At 43.6% G+C, this 19,238-nt stretch overlaps 1 protein-coding gene across 1 annotated transcript in view; it reads left to right on the plus strand.

Moving 5' to 3' along the window:
• The first annotated feature begins 2,756 nt into the window (after positions 1-2,756).
• The window catches only part of thbs2a (thrombospondin 2a), a 67,763-nt gene continuing 51,281 nt past the window's right edge, over positions 2,757-19,238 (plus strand). Inside the window, exons 1-4 of the mRNA XM_068045464.1 lie at positions 2,757-2,921; positions 3,306-3,383; positions 3,521-4,074; positions 4,319-4,397. Of these exons, the coding sequence (XP_067901565.1) occupies positions 3,311-3,383; positions 3,521-4,074; positions 4,319-4,397 (706 nt within the window). The 5' untranslated portion in view covers positions 2,757-2,921; positions 3,306-3,310. The remainder of the gene's footprint in view (positions 2,922-3,305; positions 3,384-3,520; positions 4,075-4,318; positions 4,398-19,238) is intronic.

Below are 19,238 nucleotides of genomic sequence, written 5' to 3' on the forward strand. Positions count from 1 at the left end.
CACTCCCCCCATGAAAGACATTATGAGAAATATGAAAGGGGGAGGAAGTTGTAGCTCATGCAGTTTGCAGAAACATTGTCCTGATGCCACAGGTGTGACATCCTGGTTACCTAGAAAATAAAGCTTTCCAGATCTGCTCTGTCACCCTCAGCCAATAGCAGAAAACTTTATTTGTCTTCCAAAAGAGAATTAACTCCTTGAATCGAGCAGTTCTCTCTTGACTGCTGAGGTCATTGTGAATAATCAATGCCTGCTCACCGTCAGTCACCATTAGGGTCAAGGAGAACAACATCAGCAAGGACTGATTGGACCAAATGGCTTGTTGTCTGCTACATGTTTTATATGTCAGAGTTAGCTCACTAAAAGAACATTTCCTGATACAAAAACTTCACTTAATGAAGCTAACACAAGAGATGCAGAAATGGAAAGAAATCCCATTATATAGTCCACTCTCAATTCAAAGTTGCTCATCCAAATTATCTGCTAAGTGAACATTTTAACATTGAATTCACACTTTGTTGTTGCATTTATGATGCTTAATTCAAATGTTTGGATGATTCAAAATGTTTAAGCACCAACAAAAAACAACTTTGAATTATCAGGAGTAGGCTGTGGAGTGAAAGGAATTCTGTTACATACTATGGGTCAGGATGGATACTAAAACCTGGATGCTGCCGTGAGAAATATTATAGGACCATTGCATACTGTTTCCATATAACATGACTTGGGCGGCACAATGGTTAGCACCGCAGCCTCACAGCTCCAGCAACCCGGGTTCGGTTCTGGGTACTGCCTATACGGAGTTTGCAAGTTCTCCCTGTGACCGTGTGGGCTTCCTCCCACATGCCAAAGACTTGCGGGTTGGTAGGTAAATTGGCCATTGTAAAATTTGCCCCTAGTGTAGGTAGGTGGTAGGAGAATTGAGGGAAGATGGGGATGTGAGAGGGGAAAATGGGATTAATGTAGGATTAGTAAAAATTGGTGGTTGATGGTCAGCGTGGACTCGGTGGGCCAAAGGGCCTTTTTCGGTGCTGTATCTCTCTATGACTTTGTGCTGTGCTCAGTGGAGGTGTTAACTCAATGGATGAGTTAATCCAGTGGAGGTGCTAATTTAGTGGAGGTATTAATCCAGTGGATGTGTTCACTCAATGATTGTGTTAACCAATGGATACATTTAATCCAGTGTTAATGCAGTGGATGAGTTAATCCAGTGGCGGTGCTAATTTAGTGGATGAGTTAATCCAGTTGAAGTATTCACTTATAGGTATGTGAATCGAGTGGGGGTGGGGTAATCCAATGGATGGGTTAATCCAGTGAGGGTGTTAACCAGTTGAAGTGTTAACCCAGTGGATGAGTTAAGACAGTGGGTGAGTTGATCCAGTTGAAATGTTAACCCATTTAAAGTGAGGGCCAAGGCATGCGTCAGAATAGATGCTGTTCGAACGAATTAAGCATCTGCCGTCCAGTTACACTTTCCCCCAGCAAGTTCCGAGGTTTAAAGCTGTGTCTACCGTAAGTGCACAAAGTGCACATTCCTGGAGACCAGGGGCACATTTTGTACCTGGTAATAAACAATAATGTATATTGATGAGAATATAGATCCAGAACATCATTTATTGGTGCTGGAATGGGATCACTCTCACGGTCCAGTGACAGAAATACATCCAAAACAACGAGTTCAAGAGGGGAGTCGAAGAGACTGAGCAGTTGGCAGGAAAAAAGACAGAAACGCAAGGGGACAGCCAACTGCGAAACAGCCCCGACAACCAATTTTATCTGCAGCACCTGTGGAAGAGTCTGTCACTCTAGAATTGGCCTTTATAGCCACTCCAGGCGCTGCTCCACAAACCACTGACCACCTCCAGGCGCTTACCCATTGTCTCCCGAGACAAGGAGGCCAAAGAATACTCTTCAAAGACCAATTGCCTGTATTTGGCGACTGTTCCGTGAAGGAATTTCCCTTCATGCGCACATATAAAGCATAAATCTGCTTTAATATGTGACATTAATATTCTACATTAGCCACGGGTGCATATTCATAATTAATTAGAATATTTAAAACATTTTTCACTTCGAAAGCGCTACATAAATGCAGGAAGGAAAAGACTGCGAAAGTAATCCAGCCCCGAATTAACTGTGTACAGAAACTTTTGAAAGGAAAAGGGTGCAGAGATCCTGGCCTGGAATTTTCATTCAACTGGGCAAAAATTAAATGCACTTGGGAACAAATAGATGTTTTATTTTTACAAAAAAATGTTGTCAAAGAAGGCGTTTTGTGTGTGTGTGCGCTCATAGATTTAGGCTTAACCTGAGTTCTCCCATTAATCTGACTGTTGGACGAATGGGAGAGCTCAGTTTAAACTTGTAATGCTTCATTGTCCTTCTCTCCACATGGTAGAAGGCTGTGAATGCGGTGCAATCCAACGCGCGTTTTTGTTATTAATTTACAATAGTCACATTCATGTCAGCTTGTGTGTCTGCTTTTCACACGCGAGGGCTGCATGCACCCTGCACATTGTGAAGGAGTCGGTTTCCAGGGGTGGGGGAGGAGACTGGAGGAGGTGTCACGGCAGGTTGTAACCCAGGTTGTGTCCGCAGGTAGGTGCAGCAGTGAAAGTTTGGGTTGTGGCATGAGGCGCACAGGCTGGGTGGGAGGATTATGTAATTGTTCTGAAAGAGTGAATGAGCAGCACTTCCTCCTGTGTGATTGACAGCAGCCTACATCAGTGTGTAGATATATAAAGAGCGAGGCGAGGTGCGGTCCGCTATTTGCAGCTGCTGAGACGAGCAGCGCCTGACAGCCCCAGTCTGCTCAGATTGCAGGACTGGAGAGCCCGTCCCTCCATACACTTCCTAACCTGACACCCAAAACTGTGCTATAACAGGGCAAGTTGCTGCTTCTTAACGATTTCCAACGCCAGGTGAGAGATTATTTGTTGCATTTTTGCTTTATGTAAAACTATGACCGCAACACTTTTTTTAAAAAAAGCCTATTTGTTCCCAAGTGCATTTAATGTTTGCCCAATTGAATGAAAATTGCATTCAAAATATTAAAAAGGCATTTTTTTTTTGCCTTGAAACTTGGGTGCGAAATTAAGGTTGGATTACTGTCAGAGTCTCTGTAATTAAAAAGGTTCTGCATTTGTGTAGTTGTTTTAAATATTCGTATTGATGATGAATGTTACTGTGAAATATCAAAGCAGGTTTGTGTGGAGTTGTATAAGTGAGGACCGGTTGCTGTGCCCCGGTTTGCTCCTTCTTATCCCGGGTTGAAACCGCTTCTTGAAGATCCGCTCTCTTTGCAGGACTGATGTTGCGGAGGAATGGATTCTGGTGGCTTCTGCCTGTGCTGCTGGCACTGGGAGTCAGGAGCCAATCTCTCGGTAAGGAACAGATCCTTCATTGACAATTGCTATTCCTTAACTAGCTCAGTGACTGATAAACTGCCACCACTATCTTCACTCTCCCATAGTCTGCTGGATTTTTTTTTTAAAGTTATTTTTTCCTCTTGTTTTCTAAGCTGTTGTTCGCGAAGAAGAAGCTGTCTTCGATCTGTTCGCCATCAGTAATGTGAACAGACAGACTGCGGGAGTGAAGCTGTTTCGAGGTCCCGACCCCAGCACCCCTGCTTTCCGCTTCTCCAGGTTCGACAAGATCCCCGCAGCCTCGGGCGAGAAGCTCCAGGAGATCGTCAGGCTCATGAAGTACAACGAGGGCTTCATCCTAGTGGCCAGCCTGAGACAGGACAGGAGAAGCCGGGGCACCTTGCTGGCCATCGAGGGCCCCGGCTATAAACGCCAGCTGGAGATCATATCCAACGGGCTGGACAACACTCTGGACTTCCAGTACTCCATGGAGAAGTCCCAGAGCCAGGCCTCCTTCCAGGACGTGGACATTGCCGATTCCCAGTGGAAGAACATCACCATCCAAGTGAATGGAGAGAATGCTTACTTGTATGTGGGTTGTGAACTTGCCGACAGCTTCATCCTCGATGACCCTTTTTACGAGCAACTGAGTGCGACCAACAGCAAACTCTATGTGGCCAAAGGACTAACACCAGGGAGGAACTTCAAGGTATTAAGCCCTTATGGGACCTTATCACTAGCAGAGTGAGTGACAAACCCACCTCTAGGAATCAGACCCTTGATCGCAATTAGTAATGATGTAATTCTGATATTTACATGTGATAAATGTGTCCATTCTTCAATAATTCCAAATATCAGTGTCATAGCTGATACTTTTCAAAATGATATTGATATATAAGTTGCTGGTTTGGTTGCCTACGTATCAATCAATTGTGTTGCTATTTCATCTCCAGGGCTTCTTGCAGAATGTACGGTTTATATTTGGTACATCTATGGTTGATATTCTGCGGAATAAAGGTTGCCTCCAGCCAGGTAAGGTTGAATTTTCACTTTACTTCTAAGGTGTATTTGGTGACGGTGGTTTTGAATTTGTCGTTCACTTTTGTTTTGATCTGAAATATGCCAGAGATACCATAAAATATTCTGTAGGGGCTTGACAGGATAGACACTGTTTCTTTGACTGGGGAATCTAGAATCCCAGGCACAGTATCTGCAGAAGGGATCTATTATTTAGGACTGAGATAAGGAGAAATCTCTTCACTCAGAAGGTTCTGATTCTTTAGGATTGTCTACCAGAGGTTGTGGATGCTCCATCATTTAATATATTTAAGGCCGGGATAGACAGATGTTTGGTCTCTCAGGGAATCAAGGGATATGGCAAGCCGGCGGGAAAGTGGAATTGATGCAGAAGATCAGCAGACTTGAAGGGTCACATAGTCTACTCCTGCTCCTTTCTTATGTTTTTATAAGGCATAACCACAAAATGAAATTGTTTGCCATTTCCCATTAGTTAGAGGTTGGTATCGAGCAATGTTGTTACGTGGGCATAACTGGAAGCATAGTCTGCTGTCACATTGTCTTGGTCACACTCACAAGGCTGACAGCTGCTGTCATATAGTCACAATAATTACACATTTAATTTATTTTCACAAACAAAGGGATTTGGAGAGTGCTTTCATGTTGCCGTTATTTTGGGAAGTATTGCAGAATTAAAGCAAGGAAACTGCTGCCTCCAGATGGGAATGAATGAATATTATCGAAGGACTCAGTTGTTTAAGTCTCTTGAGAAGAGATGTTCGAATTGCTAAGTTTGGTTTGAAGGCATGGGGGGTTGCGATTCCTGTGATGGGCAGATTGAAGATTATTTTAAAAATTCTGCATGCGGAGAACACGACTGCAATAGTTCTTGGCAAGAATATGTGAATTGGTAACTGGATCATTTATATCAGAATTTTTGATAGATATATTCAAATATTCAGTGTTAATGACCGACTATAGAATGGCATTACAATCCAGCAAAATACCATGCATGTATTCTTGAAAACTCCAGCCGTCGCAAGTTCCTTTGGGAACAACCTCCGTGACCACAATGGCCTTGCTTAGATTTCGATAAGAGAAATATTTTCAACTGTAGGTGGTAGGATAATTAATTCAGTAATGGGATGGAGGGAGAGAATGATGTGGAGGTAGGAGACATATATGTTGCTTTTCAGTTCATTCAGCTCCCATAAATCTTTGAGCAAGAGCCAGCTTGAACTTATTTCTTCTACCTTCTCTTATAATGAGGAGCTTAATCCCTGGTCTTTCCACTATTCAGGAATTTGGCTATTATTTTTTAAACGGGTTTAACCATTCCCTGCACTAGGTGGCAGACAAATCCACAAACACAAAGCAACATGCTGCAGATGCTAAAAGTCTAAAATTAAAGCAGCAGAGGGAAGTTAGGGTCAACGTTTCAGGTCTATTTCTGATGCAAGGTCATCGACCTGAAACGTTAACTCTGTTTCTCTCTTCACCGATGCTGCCTGACCTGCTGAGTGTTCCCAGCATCTGGTGCTAAATAATTGGACTTTAACTTATGAATAGCTCAAGCCTTCAGTGGTTTCTAATGAAGTCCGATTGCTCTTTTCGGGTGGATACCATTTCAAAAACTTGAGTCGTGTCCCCCCCCCTCAGAGGTTTTCCACCCCCCCCGCAGTGTGGACAAACTTAACTCCCTTTATTCAAAGAATCACATAGCACAGAAGGATGCCATTTGGCCCATCGTGCCTGTACTGGCTCTTTGAAAGAGCTATCCAATTTATCCCGCTCTCCTGCTCTTCATAATAGTCCTGGAATCATTTTAGAAAAAGATGAATGCTGTGTTGAGGGCTGGATGTTCTTCCAAGATGGTTGCACTCCCTCAGCCTATACATCAGTCTTGTGGACTTGTGATTGGAAATGGTTAACCTTGTACATTTTCATAGACTTCATTATTGTTGCAGAATTCACTCAGTTTGAAGATGTCAAGATGGGAGGAGTCAGGCAGAGACTCAGTGCTCCCAGGCATGTGGAGCTGAATGGGCTACTCCTATTCTATGCTCTCTAAAATAGCATAAAATGCTGTAAAATTCATTGATGGATTTTGCAGGGCTCCCAGGAGACCAAACCACCTTAGAGATGGTTTGAGGTATGTCAAGGATGCATAAGTACTTATTTTATAATCTCAACTGAATCCATTAAGTGCACAACATTCTTCAAACAAACTCCCAGCTGTCTATTATTCCCGACTGAAGAAATATGACATGTGTTTCTTCACAATATCATTGAAAAGAAGCACTTGATATTATTATTTTTGGTCAATTTCACTATGCGCTGTATCTGTGTTTATCTTGTTATATTTCTGCCAATTCACTACAGTAAGCAAGCAGATGGTAAAATGCCAAACTGGGGGGGAAAAGTCACTAGAAACACCAACTGCCTCCACAAATCCTCAAGCCCATTATTTTTCTTGTGAAACCATTGTCACATCTAACTTGAAACACATGGAGCAGAAAATCTGTATCACCAAGAAGCTGCTCTTCTCCGATAGCAAGGCATTAGCACTGGATCCTCGGTCAAAACAAATTACAGCAAGTAGCTGAATAAGACAAGCTGCCCGTTAGACATAAAATACAAAGAATTGGATTCAAAGACATTGATCCCAGATTGGGGCTCAGATAACATTCTTGAACTATTCAAATGGGACCCTCCTGGGTTGCGATTCGGGTGAGTGATTTGGTGGGACACACTGTCTAAGGACACATCCTGCAGGATTTTGGCACTTGCAGCAGAAAGTTGCAAAGGGCCATGGATAGATTAAGTAAATGGGCAAAACTATGGCAGACAGAGTTCAACATAGATCCAAGTCAGAGAGTTAACGAGGAAGTATGAGGTCATCCATTTTGTACCTAAAATAGATCAGGTCAGGCAGCATCTGTGGAGAGAGAAACAGAGTTAACGTTTCAGGTTGATGGCCTTTTGTCAGAACTCTTAGGTCATGGAGCTGAAATATTAACTCTGTTTCTCCTCAGGTGCTGCCTGACCTGCTGAGGATTTCCAGCATTTTCTGTTTTTATTTCAGGCTTCCAGCATCTGCAGTATTTTGCTTTTGGAAAGATAGGTCAGAATATTTTCTAAGGGGAGAGGAGCTAGAAACTCTTGCAGAGAGACGGCACAGACATGACGGGCCAAATGGCCTCCTTCTGTGCAGTAAGCATTCTATGGTTCTATGAACTGTAGAGCAGCAGAGAGATTTAGTAGTCCAAGTACACATATGACTTAAAGCTTGTGGACAGGTACAAAAAATAATGAAATGGCTAATGGAATGTTAGCCTTCATCTCAGGGGTGTTGGAATACAAAGGGGCAGAAGTTATACTACAGTTGTGTAAAGCTCTGCTTAGACCTCCGCTGGGATACAGCATTCATTGTTGGGCACTGCACCTCAGGAAGGATATACGGGCCTTGGAGGGGGTGCAGCACAGATTCACCAGAATGATATCAGGGCCAGGCTTTGTTAACAGGCAGACTGCAAACATTGTGCAGAATCCCGCTGCTTTACCTATCTCAGGGCCTGTGTGAAAAATCCCATTATATTAACAGCTGATGTTATAGCTGAGTTTACAGCTAGCTGAGTAACTTCATGAGTTGTATCAATCTGTGCCTGGCGCTGATAAATGTTTTTCCCTTCGGCTTGCTGGTGCTATTATTTCTTGCCATTTTTTTCACGTTCTGTTCTTTCTTTGGTGATTGTATTTTGTGTTGCTGCTGCTGTGCTTTCCCCTTCCCTGTTTCCCCTATTGATTTCAACGTCCCGCCTCAGTTCCCGCTCCAGAGACTTGACCTCAAAGTCTCCAATTCAGTACTGAGGGAACACTGCACTGTCAGAGGTGCTGTCTTTGGAATGAGACGTTAAACTGCAGCCCTGTCTACCCTCTCAGCGGAAGTAAAAGATTCCGGGGCACTGTTTTGGAGAAGAGCAGGGGAATTTGGAAAGTATTTAACAGAGGGTGGCAAGCGGCTGGATGCTTGCTATGAAGGATGGCTGAGATCAGAGTATTGAACATTCATGTAACAGCTGGGCAATGGGAAGACGCATGATCGATGTTCTGGAAGGATGTGATCAAATGGGCTAAGGGTCCGTCTTGACTCGAGCCATCTTGCAATCTTGTGTTTTCCATTTTCTCCTGGTTCACATTTGTTGAAGCTAGTATTAGCATCCATCTTACCTAAGATCAGTAACTCAGTGCACCCCCTAAGGTCAAACCAGGAAACGTGCTAGTCTGTATGGTTCAGGTCCATGTTGGATGGCGTGCATGGCAGCTGAGCTTAGTGACGTTGCTGGAACTCACCAAAAGCAAAAGGGTTCAACTGCACCCAGTGGCACAAATTGCACTGTTCTGTTTGAGCAGTACTGCCAGGATCCACCAGGCACACATGCAAATGAAAGAGACACCAATTGTTGCCAATGTGGATATCAGCAGCAGTTTGTTTTCTGCTCATGTCTCAGCTGTGGTGCTTGGGCTGTTTCATACTGCAAATTGGATCGCGTGCTCACCACACTTGCTGAAAGTGGAGTTGTTCTTCTGGCAGTGTAAGAATGTAAGACAATACTTTACAATGTTGTTCGTGGCTTCCACTGATGGAGTTCATGCCAGGGAGAGAACAAGGCTGTTTTGTTTTTTGTGTTTTGAAGATGAGCTGCTTTAGTTCAAAAGGTTAATAAAAAGAAATTGCTGCCATTACAGGGAGGGAAAGCCCATTGGATATGCATATCACAATGACATCCTTCCCCCAAACCAATTACCAACCCCATGTCACAAGGTTGCCTCCAATTCCACGCACTTTTATTTTTGCTGGTTATCTGTTGTGCAGAACCTTGTCAAATGCCTTTTCTAAGTCCATATAGACAGCATCCACAGACACTTCCCTATCCACTGTGATGGTGACCTCCTCAAAAAATTCAACTAGGTTAGTCAAACATGACTTACCGGTCACAAATCCAATGCTCCCTTTCTTTGATCAGTTCACACTTGTCCAAGTGCTCAGCAACTCTGTTCGTGATGATAGATTCCAGTAACTTCCCTGCATTTCCGGCGAGGTGCGATTTGGGGGGTGGAGGTGGTGGGGGAGTGGGGGGGGGGTGCGGGGGAGAGGGGAGGAAGGAAGGCAGGCCGTCCAAAGCCAGAGTTCTCTGGATGACTAAAGACTTGGAGATTAAAAGGAAACCAAGAAAAGAGGCTTTTGTTAAATGTCAGGTTCATAATACAATAGAGAACCGAACTGAATGCAAAAAGCACAGAGGAGAACGGAAAAAGGAAATAAGAGGGGTGAACATAGTGTCCGAGAATAGATAACAGGTAACTTGAAAGGGAACCCAAAATTCTTTTATAAGTATATAAATAGTAAAGGGATGGTCAGAGGAAGGGTGGGGCCAATTAGGCACCAAAAAAGAGATCTTCTGGTAAAGGCAGAGGGGATGGCTGAGATACTAAATGAGTACTTTGCATCTGAATTCACTAAAGAAGATGCTGCCAATGCCACAGTAAAGGAGGAGGTAGAAGAAAAATTGGATAGGATAAAAATAAAGAGGATGTACTTAAAAGGTTGGCAGCACTTAAAGTAGAAAAATCACCCAGTCTAGTTGGGATAATCCTAAGTTGGTGAGAGAAGTGAAGTTGGATGTCGTGGAAGCTCGAGCCACAATCTTCCAATCATCCTTAGTAATGGGAGCAGTGCCAGAGAACTGTTACACCCCTGTTCAAAAAAATGGAGAGGGTTAAACCTGACACGTTCAGGCCAATCAACCTAACGTTGGTGATGGGAAACTTTTAGAAACAATAATCAGAGATAAAATGACTTGTCATTTGGAAAAATATGGGTTAATAAAAACCAGCCAGCACAAATTTGTTGAGTTGTTTGATGAAATAACAGAGAAGATTGATAACGGTAATGCAGTTGATGCTGTGTATATGGACTTTCAAAAGGTGTTTGATAAAGTACCACATAATGGTCTTACTGGCAAAATTGAAGGGGCAATGGGAATGGGGATACAACTTGACGAAGGGACTGAAAGCAGAAAGTTGTGATGAATGGTTGTTTTTCACACTGAATCACAGAATCACAGAATAATACAGTGCAGAAGAGGCCCTTCGGCCCATCGAGTCAGCACCAATCCATTAAAACACCTGACCTGGTCTACCTAATCCCATTTGTCAGCACTTGGCCCATAGCCTTGAATGTTATGACGTGCCAAGTGCTCATCCAGGTACTTTTTAAAGGATGTGAGGCAACCTGCATCTACCACCCTCCCAGGCAGTGCATTCCAGACCGTCACCACCCTCTGAGTAAAAATATTCTTCCTCAAGTCCCCCTTAAACCTCCCGCCCCTCACCTTAAACTTGTGACGCCTCGTAACTGACCCTTCAACTAAGGGGAACAGCTGCTCCCTATCCACCCTGTCCATGCCCCTCATAATCTTGTACACCTCGATCAGGTCACCCCTCAGTCTTCTCTGCTCCAGCAAAAACAACCCAAGCCTATCCAACCTCTCTTCATAGCTTAAATGTTCCATCCCAGGCAACATCCTGGTGAATTGCCTCTGCACCCCCTCCAGTGCAATCACATCCTTCCTATAATGTGGCGACCAGAATTGCACACATAATCCAGCTGTGGCCTTACCAAAGTTCTGTACAACTCCAACATGACCTCCCTGCTTTTGTAATCTATGCCTCGATTGATAAAAGCAAGTGTCCCATATGCCTTTTTCACCACCCTATTAACCTGCCCTTCTGCCTTCAGAGATCTATGGACAAACATGCCAAGGTCCCTTTGTTCCTCGGAACTACCCAGTGTCAGGCCATTCATTGAATACTTCCATCTCACATTACTCCTTCCAAAGTGTATCACCTCACACTTTTCAGCATTAAATTCCATCTGCCACTCTTCTGCCCATTTGACCATCCCGTCTATATCTTCCTGTAACCGAAGACACTCCACCTCACTGTTAACCACTCGGCCAATCTTTGTGTCATCCGCGAACTTACTGATCCTACCCTGACATAGTCATCTATGTCGTTTATATAAATGACAAACAATAGGGGACCCAGCACAGATCCCTGTGGTACGCCACTGGACACTGGCTTCCAGTCACTAAAACAGCCATCTGTCATCACTCTCTGTCTCCTTCAGCTAAGCCAATTTTGAATCCACCTTATCAAGTTACCTTGTATCCCATGTGTATTTGCTTTCTTGATAAGTCTCCCATGTGGGACCTTGTCAAAGGCTTTGCTGAAATCCATGTAAACTACATCAACTGCACTACCCTCATCTACACACCTGGTCACGTGCTCAAAAAATTCAATCAAATTTGTTAGGCATGACCTCCCTCTGACAAAGCCATGCTGACTATTCCTAATCAAATTTTGGCCCTCCAAGTGGAGATAGATTCTCTCCTTCAGAATTTTCTCCAAGAGTTTCCCTACCACTGACGTGAGACTCACTGGTTTGTAGTTCCCTGGCTTATCTCTACAACCTTTCTTAAATTGTGGGACCACATTAGCTGTTCTCCAGTCCTCTGGCACCTCCCCCGTGGCCAGAGAGGAATTAAAAATTTGGGTCAGAGACTCTGCAATCTCCACCCTCGCCTCCCACAGCATCCTGGGACACAAATCGTCTGGACCTGGAGATTTGTCCACTGTTAAGCCTTCCAAAACCTCCAATACCTTGTCATTCCCTATGACAATTTGCTTAAGAACCTCACAGTCTCTCTCTCTAAGTTCCATATCTACATCCTCATTCTCTTGGGTGAAGACAGATGTGAAGTATTCATTCAACACCCTACAAATGTCCTCTGGCTCCACCCACAAATTTCCCCCTTGGTCCCTAATGGGTCCTACTCTTTCCCTGGTTATCCTCTTCCCATTGATATACTTATAGAATATCTTGGGATTTTCCCTACTTTTACCAGCCAGACCTTTCTCATATCCCCTCTTTGCTCTCCTAATTGCTTTCTTAAGCTCCATCCTACACTTTCTGTATTCCACTAATGCTTCCATTGATTTGCTCTCCTTGTATTTGCTAAAAGCCTCTCTTTTCCTTCTCATCGTACCCTGAATGTTTCTGGTCATCCATGGTTCTCTGGACTTGTTGCTCCTACCTATTACCCTAGAGGGAACATGTTGGGCCTGTACCCTCCCCATTTCCTTTTTGAATGCCCCCCACTGGTCTTCTGTAGATTTCCCGACAAGTAACTCTTTCCAGTCTACCTTGGCCAGATCCTGCCTTATTTTACTAAAATTCGCTCTCCCCCAATCCAAAACCGTTTTTTGCAACTTGTCTATTTCTTTCTCCATAACAAGCTTAAATTGTACCATGTTATGGTCACTATCACCAAAATGCTCCCCCACCAACACATCAACCACCTTTCCGGCTTCATTCCCCAGAATTAGGTCCAGCACTACACCCTCCCTTGTTGGATCCTCTACATATTAGGCTAAAAAGTTCTCCTGTGTACATTTTAAGAACTCCACTCCATCTAAGCCTTTAACACGATGACTATCCCAATTAATGTTGGGAAAGTTGAGATCACCTAATATAATTACCCTATTATTTTTACACACCTCTGCAAATTGCACACATATTTGCTCCTCAATTTCCCGCTGACTATCTGGGGGTCTGTAATAAACACCTATCAATGTGGCTGTCCCTTTTTTATTCCTAAACTCTACCCATAAAGCTTCATTTGATGCCCCCTCCAAGATATCATCTCTCCTTACACTGGAGAGAATTTACACTGGTGTTCCCCAGGGGTCTGTTTTGGGACTAGTACTCATTTTGATATATATTAATGACCTGGATTTGGGTGTACAGGGCATAATTTCAGAGTTTGCAGATGACACAAAACTCATAAATGTAGTACACAGTGAGGAGTGATAGTAACTGAATCAGGAGGACATAGATTGGTGAAATGCACAGACACATGGGTGATGAAATTTAATGCAGAGAAGTGTGAAATAATGCATTTTGGTAGAAAGCAGGAGGAAACGCAACATCAATTAAATGGTAGAATTTTAAAGGGGGTACAGGAACAGAGAGACCTACATATATATACAAATCTTTGAAGGTGACTGGACAAGTTGAGCAGGCTGTTTATAAAAAAAAGCATGCAGAATCCTTGGCTTTACAAACATAGGCATGGAGTAGAAAAGGAAGTAATGCAAATCTTTATAACTCATTGGTTAGATTCCAACTGGAATTTGTGTCCAATTCTGGGCACCACACTTTCGGAAGAATGTCAAACCTTAGCGAAGGTGTATAGGAGATTTACTAGAATGGTACAAGGAATGAGCACTTCAGTTATGTGGAAAGTCTAGAGAAACTAAGGTTGTTCTCCTTAAAGCAGAGAGGATTAAGGGGAGATTTAATAGAGGTGTTCAAAATCATGAAGGGTTTTGATAGAGTACATAAAGAGAAATTGTTTCTAGTGGCAGAAAGGCTCATAACCAGAAGACACTGATTTGAGCCAATTGGCCAAAAGAATCAGCATTGAAATGAGAATTTTGTTTACACAGTGAGTTGTTATGGTCTGAAATCTATTACCTGACAAAAGGCATTGGATAAGTACCTGCAGGATTGAGGGAAAAGAGCAGGGGAGTGGGACAAATTGGATAACTCAAAGAGCTGGCATGATGGGCCGAATGGCCTCCTTCTGTGCTGGGTAATTCTATGAATTAATGTTAACTTGACACGTCTGTGATTTTTTTGGACCCTTCTTAAATAATGGAGTGACATTTAAAATTTTCCAGTGCAAAAACACAATATCCAAATCTGGAACCTTGGAAAATTATGACTAATGCATCTGTATTAGTTTCCCTGCAGCAATTTAAAAGAAATAGGTGAAAAAATCAGTTCCAGGAAATATTTCTATCTTAAGTACCATTATTTTCTTCATTACCATTTTCTGAGAGGCTTAGGCGGCTTAAGGACAGTCCAGACAGTGGCTGATATGCTGTGCACACTCTGCCTATGTGTCCCTTTAATAGCAATTTGGATCCTAACCACATCATTGGGACCGCAATTTACATGGGTAAGAGGCCTACCACCCGATTCAGGGGTAGTTGCTGTGACCGCCTAGGGATAGGCCCCTTTCAAAATGGCAGTGGAAAGAAAATCGGTGTGAAAAGAGTAGTAAGTCTACTGAACCTTTTTGAGTTCTTTAAATTCATAGAATCATTACAGCACAGAAGGAGGGCATTCAACCCATTGAATCCTCTCTGTAGAGCAATCGAGTCAGTCCCATTCCCCTGCTCTATCCTGTAGTCCTGCAAGTTTGTTACCCGCAAGTGCCCATCCAATTTCCTTTTGAAATTATTCATTGCCTCCGCACCACTCTCGAGTTCCAGGTCATTACCACTCACTATTAAAAATGTTCTTCCACACATTTCCCCACCCCCGCCCCCATATCTCTTCCCCAAAATCTTAAATCTGTGTCACCTAGTCCTTGTACCATTAGCTAATGGGAACGGCTTTTCTTTGTCTATCCTTATCTAAACCCGTCTTGTAGACCTCTATCAAATCTCCCCTCAATCTCCTTTGCTCCAAGGATACCTTAGTATTTCTGATTTCCCTGAGTTAAAACTGAACTCAAGGTGTGTATATTAGATGCACAAATACTGCATAACATGGACCAGCTCTTTCAACCATTCCTTTCACCGTCAAAATTTCTGCTTGCACAGTCAGCACCTTGGTAATTGCAACAATATATGATTTTGATTCATCAGTACATTAATTTGTCAGCACGTGGAATTTATAATGTCAGCTATACTTGATTACTATCTTATGTTGCCCCTCAATGCCATTTTAACAACACATAGAAAAGTGCACATTGATAAAAGAATTGGTAATGCTTCAATAGCAAGCACTTGTCGTGCCGTAAAGTTACAGTCTCGTTTGGAATTCTTATGGATTCTTCCCTCCCCATAGTTGTGTGCCTCACTGATATTCTATAAACTCCTGAACCTTTATGATCTAATTCAGGATAACTTTAGAACAGTATGCTATTTCTTAATCCTCCACTAAAAAGGCACAGTTCAAACAGTTTAAGACTGGTGTCAGGAAGTGTTTCTTCACCCAGCGTGACCAACACATGGTGTGGACTTTTGACCAGGATAGTGAGGGGAAATTATTTAAAAACTGGTGGATACAATGATAGTCTACTGAGAGATCCAGCTTATGGTTGGCACTGGTACAATCAGCATATAGGCCAATTAATTGACAGAAATAAGTGCCACCCAGGTGCACGCTTCAACTTGTTTCGATGTTGGAGTCTTTTCTCTCTTGAGGTTTACGTGTCTTCTGTGGGTCCAGTGGCTTGGGAGAAAGCGAGAGACAGAGAGGCTTCCTTGTTCCAGCTTCAGTTGCAAACTGCCTTCTGAATTCAAACTGTCCTGTAGCTAGTTCAAAAAACCAGGACCAGCCAGTTAGTCATGTGACAATCTGAGTTGGTTGAAGGTCCCCCCCCCCCACTTTAAAGGTGAGCTCGGTGTTGGCGGGCAGGAGGGATGTGGTAATTACCTGATTCTTGGCCTAGGACCCTTCACCAGATTTACTAACCTCTTTGGCAGGTAAGGTTAACCAGATCCATCCCTTCACCACCAGCAACAACCCACCAAAGCCATTTAAATTACTGCACCTCCGTCTGTCATGTAGACCCCCACCTGCCAAGAATGAGGCATATTAATTTCATCATATGAACATTGATTTTTAAACTGGAGTGAAGAAATGACTTGTTAAAGAGATCACCAGCCCTTGGACTGGAGGCCATTTGCATACTAAGAGACAGTGCTTGTGGAGACAAAGAACTACTCCCTGATCCAATTAACCCAAATTGATTTTGATCACCAGACATTGAAGGGATAAGGAAGTGCATTCCAGGGACTGCTAAGATGATACAATCCACAAAGCCAGAACTGGTTAAACCAGCTGGTCACATGACTAACTGGCTGGTCCAGGTTTTTTGAACTAGCCACAGGACAGTTTGAACTCAGAAGGCAGTTTGCAACTGAAGCTGGAACAAGGAAGCCTCTCTCCTGGCTGTCTCTCTTGCTCTCTCTTGCTTTCTCCCAAGCCACCTGACCCATGGAAGACACATAAACCTCAAGAGAGAAAAGACTGCGACTTTGAAACAAGTTGAAGCCTGAGCTGAGCCTTAACGAACAGCAGGACTTGCCAGCAACCAAAGTCTCCACATTGAACTCAAAGGTCTGGAATTATAATCCCGATATTGCCTCAAAATTTTCCCTTTTATTCTTTTCTACCTTTTCAGGCTCTATCTGCATGTGTGTTTATCGCTAATGCATGCTAGCATGGTTGCATCGCATATTCGTAGTCGTTTACCGGATTGAGTTTAAGATTAGTAAACTTCCACTTTTCTTGTTTAAATCTAAGGAAACCTGTCTGATTTCTTTGCCTTACAATTGGAGCAGTGAACAAGGATTCACTGAGGGGGAGCCAAAAACACGGTGTTTCTAAAATTAAACCCTGTTATGGTTAAACCAGGCAAAGGCTGAGAGGGAACCCCTAGACCCCTTCTCACCTGGTCGTAACAGAAATTTGGGGGCTAGCATCCTGGATTTGACCCACAGAAATTGGAAGTAGGAAGTCAAATTGATCCCAAACAAAAAGAGAAAAGATTTCAATACAGGTTTTCTTGTGGTTGTGTGTGCTAGAATACTAACACGTCTGCGACTGAAACTAGTAGCTCCCCAAGCCAGGGTGAAGTAACTTGGGATAAGTTAAAAGCACTGCCTGTGGAGGAGTTGAGGAAAATGGCTGAACAGTGTCGGATCACTGTATGTGGCAAGGCTCGGAAGTCTGAACCCCTAGGGCTAGTAGCCAACCATTTCTCCCTTGAATCTGAAGAAGCAGAAACAGTGTTAGAAGTAGACTGTGACAGGGTATTGTTCGCAAAGATTCAATTGGAACAGAGGAAACTTGAATATGAGGAAAGAGAAAGAGAGAAAGAAAGGAAGAGCCTTTCAGAAGGAGTGCAAAGAGAGAGAGCTAAGACGGCTTGAGTTAACTGGGGGCGACAGAGTAACCCCAGTGAAAGCATGGCCAGTATGGAGGAGCATAATTCAGGGCTGGTTACAGAATTGTTAAAACTTTTCCAACTGATCCCAAAATTCAATGAGGGAAACGTGGAAGCCTTTTTTGTGTCTTTTGAAAAACTGGCAAGGCTGTTTAAGTGGTCAGCTGAGTTTTGGACTCTGATGTTACAGAGCAAATTAGTTGGAAAAGCCCATGAGGTTTATTCCATGTTGCCAGATGAGAGTTTATCAGATTATGAACTGACAAAAAATGCTATCCTCGGGGCATATGAGTTAGTACCAGAAGTCTATGGCCAAAAGTTTAGAACCCTCAAGAAGCAAGCTGATCAAACTTACCTGGAGTGTGAGAGAAGTAAACAGCTGGCTTTTGACCAGTGACTGAGGACTCTTAAAGTGCGGCTCAGCTATGAGAATCTCAGAGAAGTAATTTTGTTAGAGGAATTTAAAAACTCTCTCCCACTCTCCATAAAGACACATGTAGAGGAACAGAAGGCTCATAGAGCCCAGCAGGCAGCATGAGTTTGTTCTCATTTATAAGTCGGTTTCCCGGGGGAAAACCTTTCCTCATCTCCCCCACAAATTCAAAAAGGACAAAGGGTGGGAAGGTGATAGAAGCCCAAGAAGATCTGGGAGAGGAAGAAAAGCAGAAGACACAGGGGGCCCTCCTCCAGCCAAAAAGGAAGGTGCTGTAAGCATGAGTGAGATCCGGAGACCTGTGTGCTTCCATTGTAATAAAGCAGGGCATTTAAAAGATGACTGCTGAAGACTAAAGGGGAAACCTGTAGGGTTAATCAGGGCACACCCGCTCAGTGAAGAAGTGAACCTGATGGAAATCACAGCAGAACAAGCTGTGGCTTTAACTGCAGTAAGAGTGAGACCCAGGCAGCCTACGGCTGAAAGTGCAGGAAAATTTAATAGGATTCCTGAAGGTTATCAGGGTTTTGTGTCTGAAGGGCGAGTAACCCTGTACCCCTCCACTGGGGGAAGCAAGCCCACAGTAATTATCAGGGACACAGGGGCCACTAGATCCCTTTTACAGGGAAAAGGCCTGACCTTTCCCCCAGAGAATGCAGTAAACTCCAGAATGGTGGTGAATGGAGGGCAGTGTATGCCTGTACCTTTACACCGGGTGCACTTGGAGTGCGACCTAGTTTCGGGACCGGTGACCGTAGGGATTGTCCCTAGTTTTCCTGTGGATGGGGTTAACCTGCTCCTAGGTAATGATCTGGTGGGGGTGAAGGTGGTAGCCCCCCCCCCCCAGTAGTGAAAGGAAGACCACAGAAGGTCAGAGAAACAGGGCAGGGGCAAGAGACGGTCCCCTGCAGTTTCCCTGAATGTGTAGTGAATCAGGCCATGATCAAACCAGCTCCCCCAGAGGAGACTGAATTGGCACTGCAGGCAAATGACCATGAGGTTTGTCTATCTGAGACTTACTTTGGAAAGTTAGAAGACCCAGGGAGTTAGTTAAATGGATCTTCCCTAGCTGAGGGTCAGCGAGCTGACCCAGTATTGCAAGAGTTAGCACAGGCTGCCCAGTCTGAAATTGAAACAGAGGGAGTCCCTGATTGCTACTATTTAAAAAATGAGGCACTGATGAGAAAATGGAGTTCTCCTCACAGACCTGAGAGCAAGGAGTGGGCAGTAGTTCACCAGTTAGTGTTGCCGCAGAGGTACAGGTGAGAAATATTAAGAATGACCCATGAGATTGTAATGGCTGTACATGTTGGTGTAGGAAAGACCAAAGCC

Source organism: Heterodontus francisci, chromosome 13 (genome assembly GCF_036365525.1).
Source record: "Heterodontus francisci isolate sHetFra1 chromosome 13, sHetFra1.hap1, whole genome shotgun sequence".
NCBI lineage: Eukaryota > Metazoa > Chordata > Chondrichthyes > Heterodontiformes > Heterodontidae > Heterodontus > Heterodontus francisci.